General features: G+C 45.1%; 2 protein-coding genes across 2 annotated transcripts in view; one reads left to right on the forward strand and one right to left on the reverse strand.

Annotated features, from left to right (window-relative positions):
* The window catches only part of ZNF317 (zinc finger protein 317), a 371,627-nt gene that overhangs the window by 253,652 nt on the left and 101,140 nt on the right, over window positions 1–16,835 (forward strand). The window lies entirely within an intron of this gene.
* On the reverse strand, window positions 12,950–13,924 carry LOC103116116 (olfactory receptor 1M1-like). Its single transcript, XM_007525982.3, has one exon. It carries the CDS (start codon window positions 13,922–13,924, stop codon window positions 12,950–12,952), a length of 975 nt encoding a protein of 324 aa, XP_007526044.3.

Below are 16,835 nucleotides of genomic sequence, written 5' to 3' on the forward strand. Positions count from 1 at the left end.
TTGTTGTAGTTTTTATTGTTGTTGTTATTGATGTCATCTTTGCTGGATAGGACAGAGAGAAATGGAGAGAAGAGGGGAAGACAGAGAGGGGGAGAGAAAGACACCTGCAGACCTGCTTCACTGCCTGTGAAGCGACTCCCCTGCAGGTGGGGAGCTGGGGGCTGAACTGGGATCCTGAAGCAGGTCCTTGCACTTTGTGCCACGTGTCAGATGAGTTTTTTAGGATTCAGCCAGTAGCCTGCACACATTACTGTACTCAAAGATCTGAGTTCAAACTCTCCCCTACTTCCCCAGGGGAGAAGGGACTTTCAGAATGGGTTATAGTTGTCTCTCTGTCTCTCTCTCTATCTTGGGCTCCTCGACCATTTTCTCTCTCCCTCCTCCTCCTCTTCCTCCTCCTCCTCCTCCTCATTCTTCTTCTTCTTCATTTTTAAAAATTTATTCTATTAGTGATTTAATAGTGATTGACAAGATTTTGGGATAAGAGGGGTACAATTCCCAACACTAGAGTTCTGTATCCCGACCCTCCATTGAAAAGTTCCCAATCTTTTTAAAAATTTATTTATAAATGGAAATATTGACAAGACCATTGGATAAGAGAGGTACAGTTCCACACAATTCCTACCACCAGAGTTCCATATCCTATCCCCTCCCTTGATAGCTTTCCTATTTTTTTAAAAAAAATTTATTTATAAAATGGAAACACTGACAAGACCATAGGATAAGAGGGGTACAACTCCACACAATTCCCACCACCAGAACTCTGTATCCCATCCCCTTCCCTGACAGCTTTCCTATTCTTTATCGCTCTGGGAGTATGGACCCAGGATCATTATGGGATGCAGAAGGTGGAAGGTGTGGCTTCTGTAATTGCTTCCCCACTGAACATGGGCATTGACAGGTCTATCCATACTCCCAGCCTGCCTCTCTCTTTCCCTAATGGGGCAGGGCTCTGGGGAGGTGAGGTTCCAGGACACATTGGTGAGGTTGTCTGCCCAGGGAAGTCCAGTTGGCATCATGGTAGCATCTGCAACTTGGTGCCTGAAAAAGCATTAAAGTATAAAGCAGAACAAATTGTTTAATAATCAGGAACCTAAAGGCAAGAATATAGCAGATGAGATTTGAGGGTCTGTCTACATTTTGGAATAAGCTAACAGGTCTATTTTAGGTTCATTCCAAAGGGCCCATGACTTTACTAATTTTTGCCTGAGCTGACAGCTAATATGCAGGTGGGCCAAAGGCATTATCTGGGATGATGATGTTAAGAGTTAGAAAAGGACCAAAAGATTTTTATGGGGAGCAGAAGGTGGGAGGTCTGGTTTCTGTAATTGCTTCTCCGCTGGACTTGGGTATTAGCAGGTAGATCCATACTCCCAGCCTGTTTCTATCTTTCCCTAGTGGGGCAGGGCTCTGGAGAGGAGGGTCTGCAGGACACATTGAGGGGTTGGAATACAGCCCAGACCTACAGGGATGCAGAGTTCACACAGACTCCTGTGCTAAATATGAATAGACCTGGGCCCCAGATCAGATTGATGGGGTTTACAGTTCACGGTATTTTGATGCTTTTCCCATATTTGGGAGCTACTCTCTGGCCTGATCCAGCTTTCCAGTCTTCCTTCCCTGCTCAGCTCTTGCTGATGGTGGTGCAAGGGACTAAACCTGGGACTTTGGAACTTCAGGCAGGAGAGATTCTTTCCATAAGCATTATGCTATCTACCCCCTCACCCCCTCGGTCAATTTCTCTCTGTCTCTGTGCCAAGAAGTAAATAAATAAATAAACAAGACATTCATTATTTATTGTTCTGCCGGTTAACGTGTTGATTATCAGGTGTGGGGCTGCCTGGCACATCGTTTAATTGTCTTAATGAGATAGATAGATAGATAGACAGATAGATAGACAGACAGACACACAGACCAGAGCCTTGCTCAGCTCTGGCTGATAGTGGTGCTGGAGATTGAACTTGGGATCTCAGAACCTCAGGCAAGAGAGTCTCTTCACAGAACCGTGAGGCTGTCTTCCCTGCCCTTGCATGAATTTTTTAAATAAATATTTAATATCAATTCCTTGTCACATGCCTGATGTGAAAATATTGGGATTCTGTATATATGTGTGTGTGTGTGCGTGTGTTTCTTTAGTTTTCTTTCTTTCTTTTAAAATACTTAAAAATATTTATTATTAATTTATTTCCTTTTGTTGCCCTGTTGCTTTTATTGTTGTTGTTATTACTGTTGTTGCTATTGATGCCGTCGTTGTTGGATAGGACAGAGAGAGATGGAGAGAGGAGGGGAAGACAGAGAGGGGGAGAGAAAGACAGACACCTGCAGACCTGCTTCACCACCTGGGAAGCGACTCCCCTGCAGGTGGGGAGCCAGGGGCTCAAACCCCGATCCTTATGCAGGTCCTTGTGCTTGGCACCACGTGTGCTTAACTACCCTTAAAATCTTTTAATTGATTATTGGATAGTTAGAGAGAAATTGAGAGGGGTGGGGGAGATAGGGAGAAAGACAGACACCTGCAGCCCTGCCTCACCACTCATGAAGCTTTCTGCCTGCAGGTGGAACCAGGGGCTTGAACCTGGGTCCTTGTGCACTGTAATGTGAGCACTCAACCAGGTGTGCCCTTATTTATTTATTACTGTTATTATTATTATTATTACCAGAGCCCTGCTCAGCTCTGGATGATGGTGGTGCTCGGGATTGAACTTGTGACCTTTGGTGTCTCAGGCATGAAAATCTTTTTGCAGAACCACTATGCTACCACCCTGCCCCTCCTCTTATCTTGCTTATTAATAAATAAATAGGTCAATAAAATCTTTTTAAAAAGATTATCTTTAAATTTAAATCTGGGAGTTTGGAGCCTCAGGCATGAGTCTCTTTGTATAACCATTATGCTTTTTATCCCTGCTATCTTTCTCATTATTAGTAATTAATTAATTAATTTTTGCCTCCAGGGTTATCCCCCCGGGCTCATAGCCAGGCTGTGGTTAACTTAGTTAAGTGCTGGTTGGGGCAGGGATCTGGGGAGGTGAGGTTCCAGGACACATTGGTGAGGTCATCTGCCCAGGGAAGTCAGGTTGGCATCATGGTAGCATCTGCAACTTGGTGTCTGAAAAACATTAAGATCTAAAGCAGCTGACCCATCTTGGACAGAGCTAGAGGGAATTATGTTAAGTGAGCTAAGTCAGAAAGATAAAGATGAGTATGGGATGATCCCACTCATCAACAGAAGTTGAGTAAGAAGATCTGAAAGGGAAACTAAAAGCAGGACCTGACCAAATTGTAAGTAGGGCACCAAAGTAAAAACCCTGTGGTGAGGGGTAGACATGCAGCTTCCTGGGCCAGTGCGGGGTGGGAGTGGGTGGGAGGGATGAGTCACATGGTCTTTTGGTGGTGGGAATGGTGTTTATGTACACTCCTAGCAAAATGTAGACATATAAATCACTAGTTAATTAATATGAGGGGGAAAATCAATTGTACGTCTCAAAGTTTTTCAAAACACAAACTGAATCTTTTCAATATATAGGCTGTGTAACTGATATGCAGACTCTCTCAAAAGCCTAGATCAAGTATATCAGAAGCAACCAATAGCACAGCTATATACAAGATACTGGGTACTGTACAGCAAACCCTAACAAAAGGACTTTTCAAAGTTAACCCAATTACCAAATAATGTGATGATAACATTAACTATCGATTGTCTTTTTGAATCCTAAGACAGCAGGAACCTCACATCTCCACTATAGAGCCCCTACTTCCCCCAGTCCTGGAACCCTTGGATAGGGCCCACTTTCCCGTATGCCTCTCCCAATCCATATCAAATAATATTGCATCCGCCAATCACAACCTAACCAACACAACGATGGCCACCTCAACATGCTTCACTTCAGACTGTGTCCAGAGACTTCACGTGTGGAATGACAACCCTTCAGCTTCATTACTCGGGTGAGACCTTTCCTTTCATAGTATACTCTAATTCCATCCCAGGTGGTTCACTTTCTAACAAAGTCCCAAAACCTAGATATACACCAGTTTCTGTGAGAGAGAGCATATGTTCACACGTATCTATAAACTACTGCAAAATATATACCTGAAAGCAGAAGTACACTAGAGTTTGCAGTGAGTACCTCCCTAACACTTTCTCTCCACTATTCCAAGCTTTGGGTCCATGATTGCTCAACAATTTGTTTGGCTTTGTATGTTAACTCTCTTTTCAGTCACCAGGTTCCAGATGCCACCAGGATGCTGGCCAGGCTTCCCTGGATTGAAGACCCCACCAATATGTCCTGGAGCTCAGCTTCCCAGAGACACACCTTACTAGGGAAAGAGAGAGGCAGACTTGGGAATATGGACTGACCAGTCAACGCCCATGTTCAGCGGGGAAGCAATTACAGAAGCCAGACCTTCTACCTTCTGCAACCCACAATGACCCTGGGTCCATGCTCCCACAGGGATAGAGAATGGGAAAGCTATCAGGGGAGGGGGTGGGATATGGAGATTGGGTGGTGGGAATTATGTGGAGTTGTACCCCTCCTACCCTATGGTTTTGTTAATTAATCCTTTCTTAAATAATAATAATAATAATAAAGACCTAAAGCAGAACAAATTGTTTAATGATCAGGAACCCAAAGGTAAAAATAGAGTAAATGAGATTTGGGGTCTTCCTGCGGGAAGAAGCTAGGAAGTCTCTTTTAGGTATATTTCAAGGGGCTCATGACTTTATTAATTTTTGCCTAGGCCCGACAGCTAACATGCAGGTAGGCTAAAGGTAGTGTCTGGGAAGATGATGTGAGAATTGGGAATAGGACTAGAAAGCTGGATCAGGGCAGAGAGTAGCTCCCAAACATGAGGAAAAAATATAAATATCATTAACAGTTAACCTCATGTCTATTCATATTCAGCACAGGAGCCTGTGGGACCTCTGAGTCCCTGTCAGTTTGAGCTGGCCTTCCATGGTTACAGCTAAATCCTTAATCCTTAAATTTCCCCCCTTCAAGGAGACCCAGGGGCCAGAGGCTGTGAGTTGAGGTTTGCACTGCTGAGTCCTCAAACAAGGTTGCCTGGTGGGTCTCACCCTGGGGAGTGCAGGCAGGCTGCCCAGAAGTGGCATTAGTAACTGAGCTGTCCCATTGTCCATAAACTCTAGGGCCATTGTCTTTGTCCACATGACCAAGGGGACTAGCCCGGACTGTGGGAGACGAAGGGGAGGAAGGGTTAAGTTTCTTTTTTTTTTTTTTAGATATTTATTTTCCCTTTTGTTGTGTCCTTGTTTTATTGTTGTAGTTATTATTGTTGTTGTTATTGATGTTGTCTTTGTTGGATAGGACAGAGAGAAGTGGAGAGAGGAGGGGAAGACAGAGAGGGGGAGAGAAAAACACCTGCAGACCTGCTTCACCGCCTGTGAAGCGACTCCCCTGCAGGTGGGGAGCCAGAGGCTCGAACCCTGGATCCTTATGCTGGTTCTTGCGCTTTGCACCACATGCGCTTAACCCGCTGCTACCGCCTGAACCCCGGGGGTAAGTTTTTAATTAACTCAGCTTCCAGAGGTCACCTTAAATCTGGATTAGGGCTGAGTGGTGGTACGCTTTGTAGATCATAGTGTCACTGCGCATGAGGACCTGGGTTCAAGGCCTGGCTCCCCACCTGCAGGTGTGTGTGTGTGTGTGTGTGTGTGTGTGTAGAGGAAGCTTCACGCATGGTGAAACAGGGATACAGGCCTCTTCCTTCCTTCCTTCCTTTCTTTCTTTTTAATATTTTATTTGTCTTCGAGAGAGATGCAGAGGAAGAGAGAGAGAGAGACAGAGAGAGACACCAGAGTCACTGCTCAGCTCTGGTTTATGGTGGTGCAGGGGATTGAAACTGGGACTTTGGAGCCTCAGACATGAGAGTCTGTTTGCAGAATCATTATGCTGTCTCCCCTGCCCCAGGCCTCTTTCTTGTTCTCTCCTTTTCCCTTGCCATTTCTTTCTGTCCTCTCAAATAAAATAAACGGATATTAATAAATAAATAAAAAGTCAGGTCTGCGTCTAATGGAACTGTGGACTCGCAGCCAGGCCGAGAGAGAAGGTAATAGGAGAGGGTCTTCTGGGAATTCTGAGATTCCCCACTTCTCTTTCTCTCTCTGTCTCCTCTCTTTTCCTCTTCTCTCTTCTGCTCCCTTTTCTCTCCTCTCCTCTCTCTCTTCCTCTCCCTTCTCCCTCTTTCTCTTCTCTCTCTTTCCTCTCTCTTCCTTTTCTCTCTCCTCCCCTTCTTGCTCTCTTCTCCTACTTTCTCTTCTCTCTCCTCTCCTCCTCTCTCTGTTCCTCCTCCTTCTCTCTCTCCTCTTTTCTCTCTCCTCCCCTTCTTGCTCTCTTCTCCTACTTTCTCTTCTCGCTCCTCTCCTCCTCTCTCTGTTCCTCCTCCTTCTCTCTCTCCTCTTTTCTCTCTCCTCTCCTCCCCTCTCTTCCTTTTCCTCTTCTCTCTCTCCTCTCCTCCTTCCTTTCTTCTTCTCTTCTCTCTTCCCCTCTCCTTTCTCTTTCTTTTCCCTCCTCTCTCTTTCTCCTCTTTCTCTCCTTCCTCTCCCTCCCTCTCTCCCTTTCTCTCCTTTCTTCTCTCTCTCTCTTCCCCAGTGACCAAATACGCATAGTGATATTCCACAGGGGTTCTGCCTACTGCTGCCTGAGTTTATTTAGTTTATGAAATCTTCTTATTTTAATTTTTTTTTTTTGATAGAGACAGACAGAGTAAGAGGCAGAGAGAGTAAAAGTGACCCCAGTACCAAAGCTTCCTCCAATGCGGTGATAGCCGGGGGCATGAAAACTGGGTCGTACTCATGGCAAAGCAAGGTACTGTCCAGGCTGTTTGGCCAGTCCTATTAACTTACATATTTATTGGATAAAGACAGAAATTGAGAAGAAGAGGAAAGAGAAGGGGAGGGGAGACAGATAGAGAGAGAGAGAGAGAGAGAGAGAGAGAGGGAGGTACAGTCCTGCTTCACCACTCATGAAGCTTCCCCCCACCCCTTGCAAGTGGGGACCAGGGGCTTAACCTAGATCCTTGAGCACTGTAACTGGGTTCAATTAGGTGTGTTACCACCTGGCCCCAATTTCTCTTGGTCTCTATCCAATAAATGAAATATGCATATAACACACATATATAATATTATTTATTTATTTATTTATTTATTATTGAATAGAGACAAAGAGAAATTGAGAGGAGAGGGGGGGAAAGAGAGGGAAAGAGACAGAGAGACACCTGCAGTCCTGCTTCACCACTCACAAAGCTTTCCTCCTGTAGGTGGGGACCAGGGGCTCAAACCTCGGTCCTTGTGCACTGTAATATGTATGCTTAACCAGGTGTGCCACTGCCTGCCACCCCCATATAATATTTTTTTAAAGAGAAAATCAGTGATTATCTCATGGGGATTAAAAATTGGGCCATCCCTCTGGGTGCGTACTCCCAGAGGGTTAAAGAATAGGAATGTTATCAGGGCAGGGGATGGGATACGACGTTCCGGTGGTGGGAATTGTGTGGAGCTGTACCCCTCTTATCCAATGGTTTGGTTAGTATTTCCTTTTATTTTTAGATGTCATTCAGATGCATTTTATTGGCAGATAAACTCACTGAAATTTCTTAGATAGTGAAGGCAATATACATTTTGAAGAGAGCTTTTTTTTAAATACTTTACATTTATTTATTTATTTATTTTCCCTTTTGTTGCCCTTGTTGTTTATCGTTGTTGTTGTTGTTATTGCTGTCGTCGTTGTTGGATAGGACAGAGAGAAATGGAGAGAGGAGGGGAAGACAGAGAGAGGGAGAGAAAGACAGACACCTGCAGACCTGCTTCACCGCCTGTGAAGCGACTCCCCTGCAGGTGGGGAGCGGAGATCAAACATCTGATTCTTTTTTTTAAATTTAATTTATTTATTCCTTTTTGTTGCCCTTGTTTTATTGTCGTAGTTATTATTGTTGTTGTTATTGATGTCGTTGTATAGGACAGAGAGAATTGGAGAGAGGAGGGGAAGACAGAGAGGGGGAGAGAAAGACAGACACCTGCAGACCTGCTTCACCGCCTGTGCCTGTGAAGCGACTCCGCTGCAGGTGGGGAGCCGGGGGCTCGAACCCGGATCCTTAAGCCGGTCCTTGTGCTTGGTGCCACATGCGCTTAACCCGGTAAAGACACAGAGCTACTGGAATTCAGTGGGTGGGGACCAGGGAGCCCTGGAAGTTCTTCACCTGACAAAAAAAAAAGGTCACGGGAGACAAAGAATGATCTTGTCTCAAATGCCAAGAGTGCTGGAACAGAGACATTCTGAATCAGAAATAGTTCTCTCTGTTTTACCTGTCTTTCCAGACCACACCTGTCTTTCTCCAGCTTGATCGGGACATTTAACCCATTGCCGCCCAGTGGTGTACCCCATAGATCTCACGTGCTACTGCACACGAGGGGTTCAAATTCCCAGTCCTCACACCTTCTGGGGTGGCGGGGGAGGGAAGCTTCACAGAGGATGGTGAAGCAGTGATCAGATGACTCTCTCTCTCTCTCTTTCTCTCTCTCTCTCTGTCTTTATCAGCAAAAGATAAAAGAAGGGAGTCGGGCAGTAGCGCAGTGGGTTAAGCGCACGTGGCCACGCAAAGCTCAAGGACCGGTGTAAGGATCCTGCTTGGAGCCCCAGGCTCCCCACCTGCAGGGAAGTCCCTTCACAGGCAATGAAGCAGGTCTGCAGGTGTCTGTTTTTCTCTCCCCCACTGTGTCTTCCCTCCATTTCTCTCTGTCCTATTCAACAAGGACATCAATCATAACTACAATAATAAAACAAGAGCCACAAAAGGGAATAAATAATAAATAAATATTTAAAAAGAAAGACAAAAAAAACCCCATCAGGAATGGTGGAGTCATTATGCAAAGTATCTAGTGTCAGTAATAATTCTGGTGGCAAAAAAATAAACAAAATAAGATTTTAAAAATAAATGGTTTAAATCTTATTATTATTATTATTTATTGGATAGAGACAGATAGAAATTGAGAGGGTAGGGACATATATATATATATATATATATATATATATATATATATAGAGAGAGAGAGAGAGAGACAGAGAGAGAGACACCTGTAGCCCTGATTCACCACTTGCAAAGCTTTCCCCCTCCAGGTGGGCACCTCCAGGGACTGGAACCCAGGCCCTTCCACATTTAACAGGTGGGCTCAACTAGGTGGGCCACCACCTGGCCCCTAGAATAAAATTCTTATAGTGGATATTACTGAAGATGATATTGAGAATATAATTCTGTTTTATTTATTTATTTATTTTTTTAAAGACTTATTTTTTATTTATTTATTTGTTTTTATAGAGACAGAACTTGAAAGGGCTGGGGGTTGAGGGTTGATAGCAGAATGGTTATGTAAAGAGACTCTCATGCTTGAGGCTCCAAAAATCCCAGGTTCAATCCCCTGCACCACTATCAGCCAGAGCTGAGCAGGATTCTGGTAAGGAGGAAAAAAACAAAAACAAACAAAACCCATAAAAAGCTTTGCTGCCCCCTGGTGTCTCAGGTGAGAATGGCATGCATCCCAAGTTTAGTCTGTAGAATTCTCCAGAACAATACAAACTCCTTCCAGTTTTGAGAAGACCCTTAAGCTCCCATGACAATTTGCCTGAAAAGGTGACAGTCAAGAGGGTTTGTGTTGGGCTGGGGGAGGCAGTATAACAGCGATACAAAAAGCCTGTCCCGCCTAGGTTCCAAGTTCAATCCTCAGTACCACCATCAGTTAGAGCTGAAAATTGTTCAGTGCTCTCTCTCTCTCCTTCTCCCTCTCCCTCTCCCTCTCCCTCTCCCTCTCCCTCTCCCTCTCCCTCTCCCTCTCCCTCTCCCTCTCCCTCTCTCTGTAGTTAAAAACATTTTTTAGGGACCGGGTGGTGGCTTACCTGATTGAACGCACATGTTACAGTGCTCAAGGATTCAGGTTCGAGCCCCCAGTCCCCACCTGCAAGGGAAAAGCTGCACAAGGGGTGAAGCAGGTCTACAGATGTCTCTCTTTCTCTCTCCCTCTCTGTCTCCCCTATCTTCTCGATTTCTGGCTGTCTCTATCCAATAAATAAAGATAATAAATAATTTTAATTATATTTATTTATTGATTGATTGATTGGATAAAGACATCGAGAAATAGAGAGGAAGGAGGAGACAGAAAGAGGAGGAAGCCGGGTGGTGGTGCACCTGGTTGAGCTCACATGTTACAACGCACAAGGACCTGGGTTCGAGCCCCTAGTCCTCACTTGCAGGGGGGAAGTTTCACAAGTGGTTGCAGATATCTCTCTGCAGGGTTGCAGATATCTCTCTGTCTCTCTTCTCTCTATCTCCCCTTTTCCTTTCATTTCTAACTCTGACACCCTCTCCCCAGACAACACCTTTTAAGCTTACCTGAATGTTAGCTGTCAGGCTCAGGCAAAAGGAGTAAAGTCATGGGCCCCTTGGAATATACCTAAAATAGACTTCCTAGCTTCTTCCCACAGGAAGACCTCAATTCTCATCTGCTATAATCTTACCTTTGGGTTCCTGATTATGAAACAGTTTGTCTTGCTATATATCTTTTATTATTTATTTATTTATTTATTTTTATTCCCTTTTGTTGCCCTTGTTTTATTGTTGTAGTTATTATTGTTGTTGTTGATGTTGTCATTGTTGGATAGGACAGAGAGAAATGGAGAGAGGAGAGGAAGACAGAGAGGGGGAGAGAAAGACAGACACCTGCAGACCTGCTTCACTGCCAGTGAAGCGACTCCCCTGCAGGTGGGGAGCTGGGGGTTCGAACCGGGATCCTTAAGCTGGTCCTTGTGCTTCGTGCCATCTGTGCTTAAACCGCTGCACTACTGCCTGACTCCCTAAAAGATTTTATTAACTGGAAAGCTAGGAGAAGAGACAGAACCAGACATCACTCTGATCCATGTGCTGCTGGGGATTGAACCTCATGCTTGAGAATCCAGCACTTTATCCACCGCGCCACCTCCTGGACCACTCTCGGTCCCTCTCTGTCTCTCCCTGCCCTCTTGTTATCTGGCTGTCTCTATCCGATAAATAAAGATAATAATAATAGTAATAATAATGGGGCCAAGTGGTGGTGCACCTGGATAAGCACAGTGTTCAAGGACCCGGGTTCAACCCCCTCGTCCCCACCTGCAGGGGGAAAGCTTCATGACTGGTGAAGCAAGTCTGCAGGTGTCACTCTCTCTCTATTTCCCTCTCTATCTGCATCCCCTCACAATTTCTCTCTGTGTCTATCCAGTAATAAATAAATAAATAATTTAAAACTACTACTAATAAAAGGAGGAAAAATGAGAAATTTTGCACACGTCCCAACAAATGTATTTACCACTGACTATAAACCATGAATTACTCCATAAAAACAAACAAACAGGGGAGCTGGGCGTTAGTGCAGCGGGTTAAGCGCACGTGGCGCAAAGCGCGAGGACCCTCAGAAGGATCCCGGTTTGAGCCCCCAGTTCCCCACCTGCAGGGGAGTCACTTCCCAAGCAGTGAAGCAGGGCTGCAGGTGTCTCTCTCCCCCTCTCTGTCTTCCCTTCCTCTCTCCATTTCTCTCTGTCCTATCCAACAACAATAACAACAACATCAACAAACTACAACAATAAAAACAAGGGCAACAAAAGGAAATAAGGAAGAAAAAAGAAAAAAACAAACAAAAAAACACCAAACAGACAAACAAACAATAACAACCATTCCAAGTGGCTAAGTCCCACCCAGCCCAATCCATTTTGTATTTGGTGTCAAAATCCAAGAGTTTCCAACTGATTCCCTAGAGCTCCCAGCTCTGAGGGTTTTTCAGGAGGATGAGGTTGTGATTTTTCTGATGAGGAGGAGTTTCCTCAAGGTTCTTTAGATCCCCAGTTGGGATATAGTTTCTTCTGGACATCCTATGGCCATCATTGAACACCAAGCCCTGAATAAAGTCAACCCATCTTTGCTGAATGCAACGTTCCTTCCCATCATGTTCATATGTCGTCATTAACAATTCATGTCCACTGTCTCTCACATCCAACTTTTTTTTTTCCTCCAGGGTTACCACTGGGACTCAGTGCCAACACTACAAATCCACTGCTCCTGGTGGCCATTTTCCCCCATTTTATTGGACAGAGACAGAGAGAAATTGAGAGAGGAGGGGGAGATAGAGAGAAAGAGAGACACCTGCAGATCTGCTTTGTTGCTTGTGAAGTATCCTTCCTTCCTGGTGGGGAGCTGGGGCTCAAACCCAGGTCCTTGTGGTTCATACTATATGCACTTAACCATATGCGCTACCACCCAACTCCCTATCCAACTCTTGATTGATAACAGTTGAGATAATGGTTTCTTCTGGATACTCTATGGCTAGCATTCAACATCAAGCCCTGAATAATTAGTCAACCCATCACTGCTGAATGCCTAATGGATTGCGAACCAGGTTTAAACTAATCTGGTGGACCTAGACTAATATCTCCAGAAATTATCAGGGGACCATTGCCCAAAAGGATCCTTGTGGTTTTCTTCAATGATATCAAAGTTCCAGGCTTATCTTGATGCCTCATTTTTTAAAAAAAATTTATTTATAAAAAGGAAACACTGACAAAAACCATAGGATAAGAGGGGTAAAACTTCACACAATTCCCACCATATCCCACCAGATCGCCATATCCCATCCCCTCCCCTGATAGCTTTCCTATTCTTTAACCGTCTGGGAGTATGGACCCAGGGTCATTATGGGATGCAGAAGGTGGAAGGTCTGGCTTCTGTAATTGCTTCCCCCCTGAACATGGGTGTTGACAGGTGGATTCATACTCCCAACCTGTCTCTCTCTTTCCCTGGTGGGGTGGGGCTCTAGGGAAGCAGGGCTCCAGGACACATTTTTGACAATTCAAAATTTCAAGTGGTTCCTTCTCCAGGACTTGACATTCTAGATTTTTTTCCCCAACTCAATGCTCAGATCTCATGTCCTAGAACTCCCGGCTCCATGAGGTGTCAGGAAGAGGCGGTGATTTTTTCTGTTGATGAGTTTCCTCAAGGCTCCTTTCAGGTCCTTGTTCCTTAGGCTGTAGATGAAGGGGTTCAGCATGGGGGTGACCGTGGTGTACATGATGGCTGAGGCTTTCTCTTTCACAGCCGTGCGCACTGAGGAGGGACACAGGTAGACCCCGATGGTGGTCCCGTAGAATAGGGCCACCACAGACAGGTGGGAGCTGCAGGTAGAGAAGGCTTTCTTCCTGCCCCCCACGGAGGGCACCTTCCAGATGGCCACGATGATTCGGGCATAGGAAGCTAGGATGCAGAAGAAGGGGGTGGCGATCACCATGCCAGCCACGATGAGCACAAAGATCTGGTTGATGGTGGTGTCCGTGCAGGACAGCCTGAGAAGGGGCGTGAGGTCACAGAAGTAGTGAGGAAGCTCATTGTGGCCACAGAACACCAGCCGGGCCATGAGGAGGATGTGGGTGAGGGAGATGACACAGGAGAACAGCCAGGGCCCCCCGACCAGCAGCCCACAGAGCCGTGGGCTCATGATAGTGGTGTAGTGCAGGGGGTGACAGATGGCCACGAACCTGTCATAAGCCATGACGGCAATCAAGACGCTGTCCATGATGCCGAAGAAATGGAAGAAATACATCTGGGTCAGGCAGCGGGGGTAGGAGATGGACTTGCTCTTGCTTTGGATGTTGACCAACATTTGGGGGACGGTATTGGTGGCCAGGCAGAAGTCCACCCAGGAGAGGTTGGCGAGGAAGAAGTACATGGGGGTGTGGAGGTGAGGGTCAGAGCTGATGGCCAGGATGATGAGTAAGTTGCCCACTACGGTGACCACATACATGAGGAGAAACAGGATGTAGAGGAAGGTTTCTTCCTCTGGAACTTCTGTCAGTCCCAGGAGGATGAACTCCAAGGCATTGGTTTGGTTCTCTGTAGTCATAGTTATGGCTCTTCTCCAAATCCCGAGAAAGAGACCTTCTGTGAAAGCAGAAAAGAGTCTTTATCTTTACTTATTTATTCGGTAGCGACAGCTAGAAATCAAGAGAGAAGGGGAAAATAGAGAGACACATAGGGACTGGGTGGAGGAGCATCTGGTTGAGTGCACATGTTATATAGTTCCCACGGACCCAGGTTTGAGTCCCCCGTTCCCCACCTCCAGGGGGGAAAGCTTTGCAAGTGGTGAAGCAGGGCTGCAGGTGTCTGTCTTTTTAAAAATTACCTTTAGGGGGCCAGGCGGTGGTGCACCTGGTTAAGTGCACACACTACAGTATGCAAGGTCCCAGGTTCAAGTCCCTGGTCCCCACCTGCATGGAGGAAGCTTCACAAGTGTTGAAGCAGGGCTGTCTCTTTTCCTATCTCCTCCTTTCCTGTCAATTTCTCTCTGTCTCTATCCAATAATAAGTAAATAAAATAAAAATAGAAAAACATTTAACTTATCTTTATTTATTGGATAGAGACAGTCAGAAATCAAGAAGGAAGGGGGATATATATGGAGAGAGAGACAGGGAGACACCTGTGGCCCTGCTTCACCACTCGTGAAGCTTTCCCTCTGCAGGTGGGGACCAGGGGCTCGAACCTGGGCCATTGCACACTATAACATGTGTGCTCAACCAGGTGTACCACCACCTAGCCGCTCTCTGTCTCCCTATCTCCTGCTTCCCTCTTGATTTCTGGCTTCTCTATCCCATAAAGAAATAAAGATACTAATAATAAAACAAAAACAGAGGGAGTCTTCTGTAAGTGACTTTTTTTTTTTTTTTGATGACAACTAATTTTCCAGCTGGGCTCATTGTGTCATCATTTGATATATGGGCAGCTGTGTCATGAAAAATTGGTGGGATTTTTAGTTAATTAATTCCATTATTTGTTTATTGCTACCTAGGTTATCTCTGGGATGTGGTACCGGCACTACAAATCCACTGCTTCTGGTAGCCATCCCCCCCCGCCATTTTATTGGATAGTATAGAGAGAAACTGAGAGAGGAGGGGAAGACAGAGAGAGAGAGAGAGAGAGGTGGACACCTGCAGTCTTGCTTTGCTGTTTGTAAAGCAAACCCCCCTGCAGGTTTAAAAAAATTTCATATTTTATTTGTTTTCCCTTTTGTTGCCCTTGTTGTTTTTTATTGTTGTTGTAGTTATTGATGTCGTCATTGTTAGATAAGACAGAGAGAAATGGCGAGAGGAGTGGAAGACAGAGACGGGGAGAGAAAGTTGCTGGCAGACCTGCTTTATCACCTGTGAAATGACTCCCTTTCAGGTGGGGGGAGCCAGGGGTTCGAACCGGGATCCTTTGGCTGGTCCTTAAGTTTTGTGCCACCTGTGCTTAGCCCGCTGCGCTATTGCCTAACTTCCCCCCTCCTTTTTTTTTTTTTAGCAGCAAGTCTCATATGAGGCTTTGCTCACTGCCTGCTGTGTGGGATATTCCCTTATAGATGAAACTTATTAGAGATGATTCCTTGACCTCTTTAAAAATAATTTTATTTGTTTATATTTTGATACAGATAAAGATAAATTGAAAAGGGAGGTAAGAGGGAGAGAGAGAGATCTGCAGCCTTACTTCACCACTCGTGAAGCTTCCCCCCTGCATGTGGAAACTGGGGGCTTGAACCTGGGTCCCTGTATACAGTAATTCTGCGCTTAACCAGATGTGCTACCGCCTGGCCCCAAAAGACTTCTAAAGGATCCCTTGAATACATTGTTAATTGAGGTCTGCAAAGAAGTAGTGGTCAAACTAAAAATTGATGTATAGATGAAACACACATAAAAAAAATGAGTATTTTTTTTTGTTAACTAGGGGGTGTTGATAGTTTACAGTAAATATAGTTGTTGGTCCATATATACATCTTTAAAAAAAATTTTATTACCTTTATTTGTTGGATAGAGACAGCCAGAAATTGAGAGGGAAAGGGGAGAGAGAGAGAGAGAGAGAGAGAGAGACACCTGAAGCCCTGCTTCACCAGTTGCAAAGCTTTCCCCCTGAAGAAGGGGACTGGAGACTCGAACCTAGGTCCCTGTGCACTGTAACATGTGCACTCAGCCAGGTACACCACCACCAGGTCCCCATGTATAAAATGTCTTAGTTATCTGTAAATCACTTTCACTCCCAGCCTAGGGCCTCCTCCACCATCCTGTACTAGGACCTGAAAATGCCTCCCCCCACCCGAGTCCTTTACTTTGGTACACCAAAAACCCGTTCAAGTTCTGCTTTGTTTCCCCTTTCTGTTTTTATAGCTCAACTTCTATGAGTGAGATCATCCCCTATTCATCCTTCTCTTTCTGGCTGATTTCACTTGACATGATTCTTTCAAGCTCCATCCCAGATGAGGTGAAGAAGATAGAATTCATCATTCTTAACAGCTGAGTAGTATTCCATTGTGTATATAGACCACAACTTGCTCAACCACTCATCTGTTGTTGGACACCTGGGTTGCTTCTAGGTTTTGGCTATTATAAACTGTGCTGCTATGAACATAGGTATACACAGATCTTTTTGGATGGGTGTCTTGAGTTCCTTAGGATATATCCCCAGGAGAGGAATTGCAAGGTCATAGGGTAGGTCCACATCTAGCCTTCTGAGAGTTCTCCAGACTGCTTTCCACAGGGGTTGGATCCATTGACATTCCCACCAGCAGTGTAGGAGGGTTCCTTTGCCCCCACAACCTCTCTAGCATTTGCTGCTATTGTCTTTTCTGATATATGACATTTTGGAGCAAGTCACATGCCAGGCTTTGATTCCTGAATGCTTTTTATCACCAGGGTTATCTTTGGGGCTTGTTGTCAGCACTACCAATCTATCACTCCCAGAAGCCAATTTGTCCATTTCTTTTTCTACTTTCTTTTTTTAAATTACTG

The sequence above is a fragment of the Erinaceus europaeus genome, chromosome 23 (assembly GCF_950295315.1).
Source record: "Erinaceus europaeus chromosome 23, mEriEur2.1, whole genome shotgun sequence".
NCBI lineage: Eukaryota > Metazoa > Chordata > Mammalia > Eulipotyphla > Erinaceidae > Erinaceus > Erinaceus europaeus.

Coding starts and splice junctions, on each gene's coding strand:
- LOC103116116 (XM_007525982.3), bottom strand. CDS start 13,924: ATGACTACAGAGAACCAAACCAATGCCTTGGAGTTCATCCTCCTGGGA.